This window comes from Thermobia domestica, chromosome 5, assembly GCF_964235325.1.
Source record: "Thermobia domestica chromosome 5, izTheDome1.hap1.1, whole genome shotgun sequence".
NCBI classification, from domain to species: domain Eukaryota; kingdom Metazoa; phylum Arthropoda; class Insecta; order Zygentoma; family Lepismatidae; genus Thermobia; species Thermobia domestica.
Genome location: NC_137458.1, coordinates 41,754,912 through 41,771,296, shown reverse-complemented (window position 1 = coordinate 41,771,296; position 16,385 = coordinate 41,754,912). Strand labels below are relative to the sequence as shown.

The window sequence follows — 16,385 nt, the reverse complement described above, 5'->3', positions numbered from 1 at the left end:
GATATAAAAATAATAATAGAAGACAAGATGAGGCGTCTTCCAATCCGAAGGAAGATCAACCTTCATCTACTCCGGAAAACTAATATCGCAGTCCTTTCCGAAAACTGGGGGAAACGACTGCTATATTTCTCCGGTCTCCGTAGATAATGATTCTGAAACTAATGTCAAAACTTATGATATCTTGGTCGAGTCATTATATGGAGACGTGAACAATAATGAGAGTAATAACACTATGTCATTTAATGTAAATTTTGTAGTTGAAGAGGACGAAGAAAAAGAAAATTCTGATTATTATTTTTATTCCTCTCCTGTTGTTAAAGGTAATTTTGGAGGAGTTCAATTAACTTGTACTATTGACTGTGGGTCCGAGATATGCCTCTTAGATTGGAATATTTGGAAACAGTTGAAAATTAAATTTCCATATGCTAAATTGCGATCATATACTGGTTTGTCAGTGGGTGCCTTTGCAGATACAGAAAAGTTTTCAGTTCAAGGTGTCCAGATATTTAGTTTAAATATTCAGGGTCATTTGTTTGACACTCAGTTGTTCGTTATTAAGTATCTTCGAACTGATCTCATCTTAGGTTGTCCGTTTTTGTACAAATTCAAAGCTGTTGTCGATAGAGAGAGGAAGGAAATCAGATTGCGTGATAATGCTGATAGTCTTGTAATTTCGACCGATAAACCTAGCATTCTTATGGTTTCGAACAAGATGGAGATCGAGAGGACCGAATGGCCTCCCAATAAGCAAGAAATATTTTCTTCTGAACTTCCGTGTTAGGATGTTAATATTTTAAAGGTTCATCCTTCAGTAGTAAAGTCAGCTGTTCCTTGTGTGCCAGATGTGCCTATGGCTCCTGAATCCAATCTTTCAGAAGCTGAAATTCAGGACTACATCTCATCTCGAGATGATTTGGATAACAGTGTCAAGCAACATTTCTACAATTTGTTACTTCGACATCGTAATATTTTCTGCGAGTATCCTCGTAGGATACGAACGCCTTTGTATAAAATAGAATTAACCGACAAAGAGCCTATTGTACGTCCGTATTATTCTGTGCCAAAATCCATGGAGATGGAATTTGAAGCAGAACTACAAAAATGGATAGAACTAGGTATAGCCCGCGAACAGACCTCGCCTTACCGGAACCCCATGCATTGTGTCCCTAAGGCGTCCAGTGCTGTCAGACCTGTGATTGACTTTCGCTTGCTGAACCTTCGTGTCCGGGCACCTAAGGCTCAAGTCAAACCAATAGGTGATATATTGAATCGTGTACCGAAAGCTCAATATTTTTCAAAATCCGGCTGTTCGTCAGGGTATTATGGCGTGGGTTTACACCCTTAGTCATATCCCTGTACTAGCTTTGTTTACAAAGGAAGTCAGTACGTCATGATGGTTCTGCCTCAAGGGATCAAGAGTGTACCCGCCATTTTCCAGAGTGTAATGCATAGTTTCTTTGATCAAAGCACAAAGGACTTAGTCACGTTGTACTTGAATGACATTTTAATATCTAGCACTTCTCTACACGAACACTTCCCCCATCTAGAGCGTTGTTCGAAATTCTTGAACGTGGCAATTTTCCCTGAATTTCCGGAAGTGTTGCTTCCTCCTGACAGAAATGAACTTTCTGGGACATGTCATTAGTGACCAGACTGTTAAAGCTGATCCGCGTCACAATGAACCAATTCGTTGCTATCCTATCCCAAAAACCAAGAAGGAAATGCGCCAATTTCTAGGGTTATTGGGATGGCGAAAGCGGTTTATTCACAGCTATTCAACTCTCACATCTCCGTTGTTTGATCTCATTAAAAAGGATGTTAAGTATAAACTTACTCCCGAGATTTTAGACCTCTTCTATAAATTAAGGGAAATACTTAGTAATCCACCTGCGCTGGGGCGATCTGACTTCAATTTGCCGTTTCATGTCCATTCGGATGCTTGTTCAGAAAATTTAGCTGGATTTCTGGCGCAGTACCCTGAATGGCCTGATCATCCAAATGTCATTTCCTACGCTAGCCGTAGAGTTAAACCTCATGAACTTTCGTTGTCTTCCTTTCAGTTGGAACTGCTTTCTGTTTTGTTCCTGTGTGAACGTTTTTCACAATATATCCTTGGGAGAACTACGTATGTTCATACAGATAATGCTGCTGTCACTCATTCTCTTTCTATGAAGAATTTAGATACGAGAACGACGCTTACGCTTCTCAAATTACAAAGGTTCGATCTTGTTTTTGAACACTCTCCCGGAAGCTTAAATTTCATAGCAGATGCCCTCAGTAGGAATCAACCAGAGGTGCCTTCTAAGCTGGAAGAATATCAAGTAAATTTTCTATCTGTTCAGGATTCTTCTCTTTTCAACGTGGAGAAAGTCAGGGAAAAGCAGTAGCATGATTATCTCTGCATTAAGTTAAGGTCGTTATTAGACAATTCTCCAGAACGTGTTACATGTTATCAAGTTTATTATATTTTAAGCATAAAAATTTGAACCAATGGCTTTTGGTCACCTCTCAGGAATTAGTAAAATAAATAGTTGGATTGGTCCATTCGCGTGGTCATTTTTGAGTAAGGAAATGTTGGGCTGTATGTCGTTCCTTATTCTATTGGAGGAAGCAGAGGTTGTCGGTTCGACAGTACATTAGGGATTGTCTTGATAGTGCTGAGACCAAGTTCGCCAATCAGGTAGTACTTAAAGAGAAGATTCATATAGAAGCTACTAGACCTCACGATCGTTTAGCGATTGACCTTGTTGGGAAACTCCCAGTTAGTTATGGTTATCACTATATTTTGTCTATTATAGATATTTACTCTAGGTTTGTTTGTTTCGTTCCTTTGAAGACTTCTCATGTCAAAGGTATAATTTCAATGTTGGAAAGGAATTATTTTTATGTATTCCCTTATCTAATGCTATTGTCTCAGATAAAAGTTCACAGTTCCTCTCGCGCCAATGGCAGGATTATTTTGCAAGGAACATGATATGAAATCGATATTAACGTCCAGTTATTCGCCTTGTTCTAATGGCTTCGCGGAGAGAAGCCATAAGGAACTTAACCGGATTATTCGTTTAGAGTGTTATAGTAATCATTCTAAGTGGAGTACTGTACTCAAGCAATGTGAGGAACTCCTTAATTATTCGTTATGCAGTAGCATTAATTGTACACCTGCAGAGTTTTTTTATATTATTCTGCTATCGAAGCATTTAAGAATTTTCCTTGGCCTGCTTTTCTGAGAAAGACACCTACCCAAGATCGTCATATTACATTGTATCCTAAGGTTACTAAGAAAACTAAGAAAGTTTTGATGCAAACGGGAAAAGAAGTTAAGCTAGAAGAGGGGGATTTGGTGATGGTTCGGCTTCACCATCTTTCTTCTTCAGTTAAAGGAGAATTTGCTAAGTATATGAAATGTTTCTCGGGGCCTTTCTTAACCAGAAAAGTTCTGAAAACTCTGCAATTTTGCATACCCTCACTGCAGAAACTGTGGAACACAAAATTTTCATAATTTGTAGAAATTCAACTGCTCCAAAGAACTTCTTCGTAGCTATCCACATAAGTTTTCCTTACCCTTGAATGGTGATATATAGGGTGTTCTAAAATAATTGATCTGAGCTATATCATATATTTTCCTGTCCCTGAGCGGATGTAACGATCCTCTTTGACCATTACACTTTCCCAAAGAGATTATTTAATATGATTACTTCATTAACTCTTAACTAAGTGTTATTTCTTCTCCCTTTTTTCTTTCTCCCCCTCCAATTCTCGACCTCTTTGGTGGATTCAATATGGTCGACAATTGCGTTGGTTTGTTTAACTGAATTATACTATTCTTCTTTGTTAGTCTATGGTCTGCATCGAGTTTGATTCTCGCTTTTCGCGAGATGGCGCTAGTGTTTAAATCGAAGTGTTTGCATTTTATTTAGATTGAATATTTTGTGAATACATTAATTAAAAGGTAACCTATATTCAATCTACTTTTACTCTGTTATATTAAATTCTATATAATAATTTCCGTTTAGTTTTGTTATATCCTGCGCAATTAATAGCAGCCAATCAGGATGCAAGGAGGATTTGTGAGCGCGTTTTCTGTTTTTTCCCTCCCCGCACTGCAACGAAAATGGCTACGAGGAGGTAGCTTAATGTCTGTCTTCTGAATTGACAGAAATAAAATGATAATGACATATCGAACGGGATTATGGAATTACTTGGAATCCGAGTAGTTGTGAAGGAGAGGAGTGTTACGTTATTGTGAAGTGTCAAAGTAGTTCGTAAACAGACGAATTTATCAAACAGTATTCTGCAGCTTGCTCGTCTTGGCGAAGTCTACTGGCTGAGGTTTTCAACTTAATTTCCTATCCTTCTCCAGTACCTGAAGTGAAGACGAAGATGTTTTCCTGTAATCCCGCCTGTGGGGTCTGGTATTCTCTGCGATAACATCAGAAATTGTCTTCCTCCTTCGGTTTGAATCTGATCCCGTTGCTTATTAATTATCGGTCAATCCTGCCGCTAGGACCTACCACATGGTATAAGTGACTTCGTAATGTCATTGAAGTGAAGAAGAAGATGTTCTCCCTGTGACTTTGTCAGTATGGTCCGTTCTTCTATGTAGTGACCTTAGCGATTGTCAACTTGTATTCTGTTGCTGTAAAAGCTGAATGAGAATTCTTACTACAATCTGGCCTTTATCTACTTTTCCTGGCTTAGTGTCCCTATAGTGATTCTGCACCCTGATTTTTGAGTATTCTGCTGCATCATGTTAAGTGAGGCCTGGAGGGAGTTTGTGAAGATTAATCCGTTGGTCACGCATGCCGCTGCGATTGTGCACTTCAGAGACTGGTTATCCTATCCTATCAGTTGGGAATTCTGTGAGTAGCTGCGGGACTGACCTTAATCATCAATATTCAGGTAACCTTTTTCAATGTTAAAATTTCTTACGTGACTTTGTTTGAAGAATTAATATTCGTATCCGGAATATTCAATATTATTAATCCAAGTAATCAGAGTGAAATTGATACTGTCTCCATTTATAAGGTTCATCGTTTACGAATTATCAATATTGTGTGTTTCACATATTTTACATTCCTTTACGATGTCTGGGTTATTGTTTAACACTATGTATTTCGTGTTTAACATGACAGTCTAAAGCAAAGGTGAACTCTTCATCCAGTAAGTCAATCCACGCACGGGTGGGGTAGTCCGATGTCAATGTAGTTTCTTTCTCGCATTAGAATTTCATTAGTCGAGGAAATGGTTAAATATAACATTTATTTTACTTCTAGTTTCTGTGTTCAACCCATCAGCGGACAGTTCGTATTGTTTACTTTATAGTTGTTATGATTTGGTAGAGTTGAAAGGTTAGTGACAGCTGGCTCATGTTCGACCCATTAGTGGGCACTCCGTATTATTTACCATATAACCTTTGGTTTATGACCTGTGATTTGAATTTGCCACGCAGTTAAAGATTCATACTAATCCTTGAACTATTTATGTGTGCCTGTAAACGTTAAGTTAAGAAGCTACGTCTAAATGTCTAGTTAGGAGCGTCGGAGACGGTGGGTATTGCTACTGTTGTTCTCGTCGAAATGTGGTGGTGTTAGGGGGTGAAGTTTAGGGTGCTGGTTGGTATAGTACTTCCTGTAGATGTTTCTACTACTAATATATTATGTCCCCGCCGCTGTTTAAATTGTAAGCTGAGTTGAGGTGTGGCGCCCTCTTAATACAATTGGATGCGGAAAGAGAGTGGAAACGTTATGTGCTTTGGGAAGGAGGATGGCCGACTCAGCCGCATAACTACTCCTTCTGTAATGAGATGTTCTTGTAAGTAGTAATACACCTCTCTGTAATTTTTCCTTTCCATTTACTACAATGTAGCTTCCTAAAGTTCACTATTTCAAGGTGTCCATTCGAGAAATGTAAACAATTGTCTAATGTATTATCAAGGATAACAACTATTATACTGTTGTTACTGGCTATTCAATTGCGTTGGTGTAAGAAGTTCTCTATGACTTTCAGAGACTAACATACGTATGTCCAATAATCTTTTCGAAGCTATGGTGTTATTTTGGTAATGTTTATGAATTTTTTTCTTTCCTCCCTCCTTATGGTAACGATGACACCATTGGTGTGCAAGAATCTGGGAATAGATAGCTTTGCGCTTACTGGCCCATAATAGTAAGAAAGAGAGTAGTATCGGCGACCCATTTTTTCTTTTCCTCCCTCTTTCTTCCATTTCTGTGCGACATTAGCTAGGAATAAAAGTAACTCACAGCCAGAACCGCTCGTCTTAAGTTTGACAACCCAGACTAAAAATAAGTGTATCGTCTCATAGGGCAGGCAAAATTGGGTTTGTCTCTAATGTTATACAAACATGAAAAAAGAAGTAAATATAATTATAAGTGTAACAAGAAAAAAACATTGTTTATTAGTATGTTTTGAATGTATATAATTACTTCAATGTTTGGTTTTAGTGTTACAAAACTGCTCAAATAAATATTTTTGTCCACAAAAAATGGTTTTAAAAATTTGTTTCATGAAGCATGTCATAGTGTTGCCCCAAAACTTTCATTTCATGTGTTATCTCTAAGCAAGAAAGTGACAAGCCACAAATTTTAACATTTTCTGCCCCAAAATAGCGATTTTTTACACAAATTTATTGGTAAATCAGACTTTAACTTGCAGTAACATATTCATGATATATTGATGCGTGAAGTAACAAATAGTGGCTCACACAGAATCAATAACAAGAATTATGGAATTTTTTAAAACTTAAAAATCACTGTACTGTAAAATTTGTATATTGTGGCTTGTCCATTTGTTGCCCCAAGCCCTTGATATATATTTGGTAACAGTTGATATATAATTTGTGCAGAGTTGATTTTACTATCTTAATTATATTCGTGAATTTCATTTCACTTTATTAATTCTTTCATTTGTATTACTATGACTTACCTTATAAACACCGAGAAGGAAAATTATATTTACTAAGCAAGTAAGTACTGCAACTATCAATCTTCCGGTCATCAGTCCCTTATCTGAAACAGAAACAAGAAGAAAGTTCAGTAGAACATTGTTGTAGTTGATGCGTGTTTATTATTTTGTAGTTGCTACTAATTATGTAAATAAAATGCTTTTAAAAATACCAACAAAAAAAATTATTTTCAACGATTTTCACCTCTAGCCTAATATACCATGTCGTAAAAGATAGTTTTTCTTGTCATTTTCAAATTAACCTGAAGAAGGGTTGAACTTACTATTAGAAATTTAAGTGTTGAGTGTCAGAATCGGTGGTGAAGCGTAATCCCACACGTAGGATAGGCCCGATAAACTAATAACACAAATAACATTTCAAGTATCATAAAATGTTTAAAAAAATTGTAGTCAGAATATTATTTTCCTTATTGAGTTAAACAAAAGAAACTATTAAATCTATTTATTTTTTAAAAAAAACTTTCTTAGCTGTATTTCTAACACTGTTTAAATTTATGTACATGTATATATAGCAGTTTTTGTTGTTTAATTTAACAAGAAAGAATAAATATTTATATAAGCAAAAGTAGACGGAAAGTAGTCTATTATTATTATTATTATTATTATTATTATTATTATTATTATTATTATTATTATTATTATTATTATTATTCAACAAATATTTACATGGAGGAAAACACGCAATGTGTATTAATGGAATATTGCCACTTAGCTCCACTTCAAATATTTTGAAGTGGAGTACATATTTTCTTCTGTCTGGGATTTGCAGGGGGGGATGAGGGGAATTTCCTCCTCACTTGCTATTTTCATTTCCTACATATTTGAAAATGGACGAAGAGAAAAAGTAAGTACATTCTTACAATTAACTGTCAAATTTCTTCGATAACCGTTTGTTGCTTCCATCGCCCACTTTAAAATAAGTACAATATTGCATTTAATTAATATATCACGTGATAATGACTTCACTAGAAATGTTAATGCTCAAAAGGAACTTCATTAGAATGAACGCAAGATATTTAATATATGCAGTTCCGGGCTTAAACACTCACCGAAATTTTATTCCGACTTTTTATTGTTTTATATATATTGCAGTTTTAACTTTTCCAGGAATAGTGAGCAAGGCCCCTCCCGAAACAAAATCGTAAATACCACATTGATCCTATGAAATGAAAAACAACTAAAATTACACAAAAATATTATTATTTTATCCTGTACGTCAGCGTTTATATATGTTTAATGTATCAGACTTCTACAGCATACTCTAATTTATAACATATAAGCATTGAAACATGCCTTCTATACTAAAACTAAACTCCCAAAGGCGAGCCTTCGCATCTTCCCAATAATGCGTGCAATTCCCTGCTATAATAGCTTCGCACCCTGAGCAGCATAGCCCGTAAGGCTGTCTAGTGAGCTGGTGAAGCTCACGTCAGACGGAAGGGTCTCCAAGTGTTAGCAACCCACTATTTTGTTACCGAAAAAAAAACGAAATGTTGAAGTATTGACTTTATTTTATAAGAAACCAAAGATAAAGAAAATATAGAGTAGAAAACAGAGTAGGCCCGGCCTCAGAGGAGAGTCTCATAGTACGCCTCGCCATTGAGTCAAAATAACCAATCTATGTTTCTAATAAAACCAATAAATCGAAGTTTCCATGTATTTAGCTGGTGGAAACATATTTACGGACATTCCGAATACACCAGTAGTCCTAGATACAGTAGCCAGAGAAACTGAATTGAAATGCACACATAGTTGCTTCTAGTTAAGAGTAGCAGATATGTAGCAGACAAGTATGCAACATTGTTAATTTCAGTCTGATCTTTCTGCACTGAATTTACTTCCCACAGCCAACCGAAGCAGAAGGAAGCATGCTGACTACTTTACAATTCAAGACATCATGTACAAAAACCGATTACAGCGCCAACTTATTGCGACGAAAGGGAACGTTGATTGGTTCTTTCACTGTGCAGACGATAAAAACGCATTTCAACAGAGCATTCGGAAGATTCTTTTCTGTATGTATTCTTGTATGTGCTTTCTAACACCGCTGGTATTTAAAATGATGGAATCAACACAATGAAGGCTTTCTTACTGTGTTGTCAAATACATTTGAATGCCATTGAGAACTGTCGTTCAGAGAAAATTCCATACAAAATCTACGAGCATCACATCGGCATATCTTAAAAATGTTAAACAGTGAGAAAACAGTCTACTTACGTAAGGGGAAAAGCACACACAAGTAGAAGTAACAACTTGATTGTCTCTTAGACATTTGCTGCGTCAAAAAAAGGGGCCCACGTCGAACATCTGTGAATATCTGTCATTGGAAGTTACTGTATAGCCAGCTGCACCAACAGGATTAAAATATTTGACTAGGGATCATGATATGATCAAGTAAGAATTTTGTTTCACCAAGCACGTTCATCCTTGAGCTTAGTTTAACTAGCTGTTGAACTCACGTCAGATTAGGTTTAAATGATCAAGACGCAAGTTCAGAATTGCTTGAAAAAGTGAAAAAATACGGCTGTTAGGCTGTCATAAGTAACAATACTTCATGACGGATTTGCAAATAGATACTAAGTAATTTTACGCAAAAACCAGGATCAGAAGCAGATCTGGATTTAGGTTTGGTGGGGCCCGAAGCTATTGAAGGTAATGGGGCCCTTTATGTGTCCTGATGAACTTAGGCGTCCTATATACAGAAATGCAGAAACTAGTTATATTTTAAAAATTAGGCTAGCAGAAGGGGACGCCTATTACTTACATCATAGGACTTACACAAAAAAATGAAATCTTCGAATTTTACGTCCCACGTAGTGCTCTCAAACGGGTCGGGTTAAGGGTCGGGTCGGGTCACGTCAACTCGGGTCGGATTGTCGGATCGGGTCAGGTCAACTCGGGTCGGGTTGTCGGGTCGGGTCAGCTCGGGTCGGGTCAATCGGGTCAGCTCGAATGAGGTTATCGGGTCGGGTCAGTTCACTTTGGTCAACTGAGTTTAGGTTGAGCTTAAACTCGGCTGGGCAGCTAATTTTCACTAGCTGCCTAATTAAAAATAGCAATTTTCAATTGATTTTATAGAAGCCATAAATCTATTTTGAACACTTGTAGCTAGTGTTTTTATGGTAAATGCTTATTTTTGTACTTGTGTGTACTTTAATTTGTAAATGTGGAAGATTGATTTTACCAATCGACTGTGTTAATATCTACGCCAATATGGAGTCTGGATATAGAACAAAACTAAAAGTTGTTTAAGCAAGGCCAAGAGAAAGATTGGATATGGACGACCAAGCCCAAGCAGGGCTGCGGTGGCTCAGTGGTAGAGAATTCATCTCTGGTGCATGGTGTCCATGGTTCGATCCCAGCTTGTGCTAAACAGGCTTTGTGGTGGAGAAACGCCGTATAGTGGGTTCTCTCGGGGTTCTCCTGTTTCCTCCCACTTTCTTCATTCCACCATTTCATTCATTTCTCATGGTCACCGTATCCCTTAGCCTCGGTGCAGAATCGAGGGACCTTAAACTGAATATTTCATTTTATTTCACCAAGCCCAAAGACATCGATACAAGAACAAGATAAAGATTGGATATGCAAGACGAATTGCATAGTAATCTTGCTCTTGGCCTTGTTTTGGTGATCACCAAGTAGCGATGAGCATATTTTCTTGCTTTCTGTATACTGTAGTATGAAAGACCATAATCAAAATCACACTTGGTCTTCATTTGTACCGATGAGGTGAGCATTCTTGGCTCTTGTATAGCATGAAAGACCACCAAGACTACAAAATGCAGGACCAAGACTTGACTGCAAGACAAAGAATAAGACGCAGTATTGATGACCAAGACCCAGGGAGCGAATTGTTTGAATTTCATTTGTTGGGCTGAAAGTGATGAAATAAAATTAGTACTTTATAATTAAATATCATGCTGTATTTTAAATTTTAAATTACAAAATTCATATTATGTATCTTCTTACGTGCAACTATATATACTGTAAAATACGTTTTAATTACCGAGAAAGAAAAATCAAAGTGACACGGGTCCCGGAATCATAAGAACTTATTTTGGAATGAAAGTTGAAGGGTTGGAAAAAATCACAGGTGTTCTCCTGTTTCCTCAACCCTTATCATTGCAGTTAAACGATTTCCTTTTGTCTTCGCCAAGAGACTCTTGCTACTGCCTTCCGAGAACACCCCCTGCCGTCCAAGCAGGTGAGAACACCGACCTTGAATAAAAATTTCGTCATATAGAACTAAAGCAAGAAAAAAATAAATTTCTCCCAGGTCGGACATTGGTATCAGTTATAAAAAGAAATAACCAAACCTCAAAAGTGCCAAATATTCATTAAGATGCATATACAAATCCCCCGCTTGATCTAGCTAGTGGTTAACGTGTAAGACTTCGGTACACGTGGTCCGGGTTTAATTCCCAATGGGAGTGCATTTTGGCGTTCATTCAGTGTCGTGACCCTAGTGCTCTCAAACGGATCGGATTGACCCGACCCGACTCGGATCGGGTCAGCTCAGGTCGGGTCGGGTTATCGGGTCAGCTCGGGTCGGGTTGTCGGGTCGTGTCAACCGGGTCAGCACGGGTCGGGTTGTCGGGTCAGGTCAATCAGATCGGATCACGGTTCAGGTCAGTCGCGTCGGGTCAGTCAACTCGGGTCACGGGTCGGGTCGGGTCTCCGGGTCACCGATGAGAGCACTAGTCCCACGATTATGCCGGCTAGGCTAAATGAGATGGTGATGATGAGTAATGAATGAAAACAGTGGGAAGAAACGGGAGAACCCCGAGGAATCCCACGCACACGGAATTTGTCCACCATAAAGTCCACTTGGCGCGGGCTGGGATCGAACCCGTGACCCCAAGTACCAGAGGTGAACTCTACCACTGAGCCACCGCAGCCCCCAGGGCTTGCACAATACGAAGCACTGTTGCTATATATGTACAGTAGATTTTATCTTATTTATTGTTTTTCTTATATCTTGGAAATGTAAATCCAGTTTTCTTTTATTTTCTGGAGGCCCCCAAGAGAGTGGGGGGCCTAAGCTGTAGCTTGTTCAGCTTATACGTAAATCCGGCAATGATTAGAAAAGATCAAAGGAGGGAATCAGAGAACATGTAACGAACTGATCCAAGTTTGATTAAACTCTAGATTTCAAACACTTGTTTTTTATGATACAAAGGAAAATGTTGAACGAAGATCACAATACTGTGTTCAAATTGAGCTTCATTTCACTGTCGTCAGATCAAATGACCATTAGTGAATGTCCGAAATTCAAAAAAATAAACAGAGTTTATCTTTGATTTTGGATCGGTGTTTGCACAGTCACAAGTAACATTTCTTTCTGCATCATTTATTTTGAATTACGCTTTATTTTAAAATGGAATGAAATCTTTACGTTTTACGTCCCACAGTTATGCCGGCTAGCCTGAAGGAGACGGTAATGATGAGAAATGGATGAAATGGTGGAATGAAGAAAGTGGGAGGGAACGGAAGAACCCCGAGAAAACCCACACACATGGTGTTTGTCCACCACACCTTTATTTTAAGTATCGAGTTTTTTACCATCACGCCTTTGTAAAATTATATTCCCTTTTTTCATTAGTTACAACAGTATGTAAACACACGAGAATAAGTTAATCATCTAAACATTAAGGGGGGAGGAAATTCCAAGTAATATTTACTATAAAGGTAACCAAGAAAGTTCTGTCGCTTTTTCACCCATCAACTTCGAACATCGATATGTCACCTAAGACATACCTGGAAGATCTAAAATAGTCCCCATCAGCATCGACGACCTTCCGCCAACGTTCTGAAAGGCCATGGATTCCATCACGGTAGAACTTGTGGGCCGTGAAGCGAAGAAGGTATCAAGCGCAGTTTGCATCTCTTCTAGGAATTTCAACTCCTCTAAGGTGGTTGTCCAAAGTATGGAACAAGTGATAATCGGACGGTGCAATGTCCGCAGAGTATGGCGGATGCAATAGTGTTCCCTATCCAAGGCGTAGAATGGTGCCCCGGGTCATCCTAGCTACATGTGGCTTAGCGTTATCCTGTAACAGGAGGGCCCCTTTGCGATTCATAAGTGCTGATCCAGAGTTTTGAGTTTTTCTTGAACACAGCTCAACTGCTGGCAGTACAAAGTTCCCGATGCCGCAAGCAGTCCACGAAACAGGAGGACCTTCTTCTGGTACAGTGCTGGTTTCGGCTATTTTCGAACAGGTTCATAGATGCTAACCAATGATGAGGACGGCGATGTACCCCGTCGGCACGAGCGTGGAGCTTCGTACAGGACCCACTTCTCATCACATGTCAATACCCTATCCAGAAATGGGTCCTTCCTCAGACGAGACAGCAAAGAAACACAGGTGTCTGTTCGTGTTGCCATCTGGCCCGGAGTCAAATCATGTGCGACCATGGACCCAATTTGTAGTACTTCCGAAGTTGATGGAGGTGCTGCCGAATGGTTTCTTCACTCACACTGAATTGCAGTCCCAGTTCCTCATATGTCTGAGCACTGTTCGCCTCAGTTGTTGTCTCAAGATCTTCATTTTGTACATGTGTTGGTCTTCCGGTACGTGGTGCGTCTTCGAGTGTTTCGTCATGTCCTTGTTAAACCACCGCTGCAGTGTCCGCATAGTCACGACACCTTTACCAAAGGCCTGGCATATCTTCCGCTCCACTGCGGCGACGTTTGACTCCAGTTTTAACTAGTACAGCATACACGCCCTTATGATGCTCTCTGTAGGTTCCATGTTCGCTTTGTCCTTATGCAAGTTCACGGTGTAACTGAACTGCCACAACCACGTAGTATGTTGGATATACCTACATCAACAACTGACCTTCGCCTTATCTCCACTCGCATTCAACTCACGGTGTGAGGGCCAATTGAACACAGACCTCCACAAAAAGCGATAGAACGTTTTTGGTTACCTTTATAAAAATGACCCCTGTCCTCAGCAGTTGGCCGGGAGGAAATTAGATATATGTAGACTTACCGGTTGATTTATCTAAAGTTTTCTCTTCAGATAAAAAGTCCTCCTCCTCATCAAAGTTGTCTATTGAGTTAATTCCAACTCCAGCTAGAATAGCATTCACTAAAGAAAAGATCTGAAATGAACAAAGTACTGCATATGACTATATAATTGAAAAGAGCATATGTGTCTAATACCCAAAATCTTATTAAATCTAGGAAAAAGTTGACTTATCACTACCGATTCATCACTAGATTTCTGAAACTGTTCAGCCTAAAACCTTGGAATTTGTTTTAGTTAAACACTAAGCTATGGATAAGTCAGGCTTTCAAAATTTGGAAACCTGAGAGTTCAAAGTTCGGAAAAGGGAGTTAAAATTGCTCGCTGTCAGAATCAAATCTCTGAAAGTGTTGGGTCTAGATTTTAAATTATGGTACAAATGTTATCCTACCCTTTATAAAAATAAATAAATAAATATAATGAACTAGATTGTGTTTAAGGTGGGGTTTCAAACCCTTCATTATACCTCTGTAAAGGTTGGGCCTTGGAATTTGAAATTTTGTACTGTCACCTTGACCGAAAATCGCAATACCGCGATCAAATTGAGCTTGATTTGACTGTCGTCAGAGCAATTGACCACTAGTGACTGTTCGGAATTTTTTTTTACAAAAAAAAAAAAAAAAAAAGCAAAGAATAAAAACAGTTTTTAGTAGAGTGGGTATCATGTAATAGCACGTATCAAGCAGGCGCGGATCCAAGAGGGGGCTATAGGGGATAAAGCCCCCCTTCACGCTCAGGTATACTGGATAAAATAGGCTTCAATCCTGCTTTACACTGGATAAAACGGCAAACTATGGTTTAGCCCCTCCCTTGATCCGTCACTGGTATCATGTAATAAATCTCCAGAAATGTACAAATATTTTCCATAAACATACACGTAGATTGTTGGGTAGGTGGAAAGCAATGTAGCAATTGTGGACATACCTTGTTGTCAGGTAGATGTAGCCTATGCCTACTATATATGATGAATTCTGAGTGGATCTGGGAGAGAGTTCGGCGGTGATTGTTGAAGTGACAACATTACCTTGTATAGTGTTACGAAGAGGAAGGGGATTAAGTGCTTTACACCGCTCAAATATAGTTACACTCAACCACAAATACTTCCACACTCAACTACAAATGGGTAGCTTGCCCTCTTTACCCCACTGGAACTCCCTCCCGATTTTGAATATTATTCATACTCACTGTGAAAATTCATTTATTTGCCTGATTTTGACATCTTATGTACCCAACTATGACTTTGCAAAAATATAATTTATTTTCTTTCAACTATTCTGATATATACAATTCAGGCATTGCGACTTGTAAGTCGGCCAAAAAATGCCACCATTTGCAAAATTTCTATTCATGCTATTATAAAAGTATTTCAATTTCAATATTAGTAATTCATTCAAACCACATTTTTAGCATACTTGAACTTATAGCTGATGCACCTAATTTATAAACACCGATAATGGTCAAGAAAAGACAAGACAAGAGTGGATCTGGTGTGCGTGCGATGCGTAATTGGATTTTTTTTAAGTTTTACCCATTTTTCTCGCTATTAATTTAATATATAAATACTTCGAATGTGGAGAAACAATTCAAAATAGAAACACATTCAATGAAAGATTCATCATGGAGATTTCCAGAACATTCTAATTTATTGATTCACTGCAAGACAGGCGGAAGATGTCTAATTGTAAGCAATTTCTACTGTACTAATAAATTAATCACTATTTATAAAAAAAATACTCTATTAAATTATAATTATAACTCATTATTCTATAACATTTTCCTACTAACAAGGGACATCACCCAATTGTCCGGCTCCGATTTCAATGAAATTTTTATTGCTGATAGAGGACATGTATTCATTACTTGTGATGAAAGAAATTTTTGCCATGGTGCATGTTTTCTATTTTTTAATAATTTTTAAAGGTTGTGATGTGGTTAATAGAGATTACTGCAGAAGTCCCTTACTACTCTTTGTGTTAATGAAAGAACAACCATGTAGATACGTATAGGGCATAGGGAGAAGTCGTACGGTACGTATGACCTTAACGGCAGCCATCTTGAAATCCGCCATTTTGAATTAAGATCAAGTTTTTTGAATGGGAATAGGGTAATATGATACATAATTTCGGGTTAGAATTTAATCAGGAAGACAATGGTTTTAAGGTGTGCCCATTTGGGGAAAAGTTACAGGCATATTAATTGTTTATACTTACTATGTGCGTAAGTCCCTTACCTCCGCTTCTAACCCGCGTATTAATGATAATAAGTGGATAAAGGTTTCGGTAATACATATTATGGCTAGAGGGAAGTGATACGATAAGGGTATCATTGACGGCAGCCATCTTGAAATCCGCCATTTTGAATTAAAGTGAAGTT

General features: G+C 38.2%; 1 protein-coding gene across 1 annotated transcript in view; it reads right to left on the bottom strand.

The window, feature by feature from the left end:
- Positions 1-16,385, bottom strand: part of LOC145684638 (uncharacterized) — a 70,994-nt gene that overhangs the window by 26,144 nt on the left and 28,465 nt on the right. Inside the window, exons 3-4 of the mRNA XM_081757028.1 lie at positions 13,977-14,088; positions 6,943-7,025 (exon numbers count right to left, since the gene is read on the bottom strand). Of these exons, the coding sequence (XP_081613154.1) occupies positions 6,943-7,025; positions 13,977-14,088 (195 nt within the window). The remainder of the gene's footprint in view (positions 1-6,942; positions 7,026-13,976; positions 14,089-16,385) is intronic.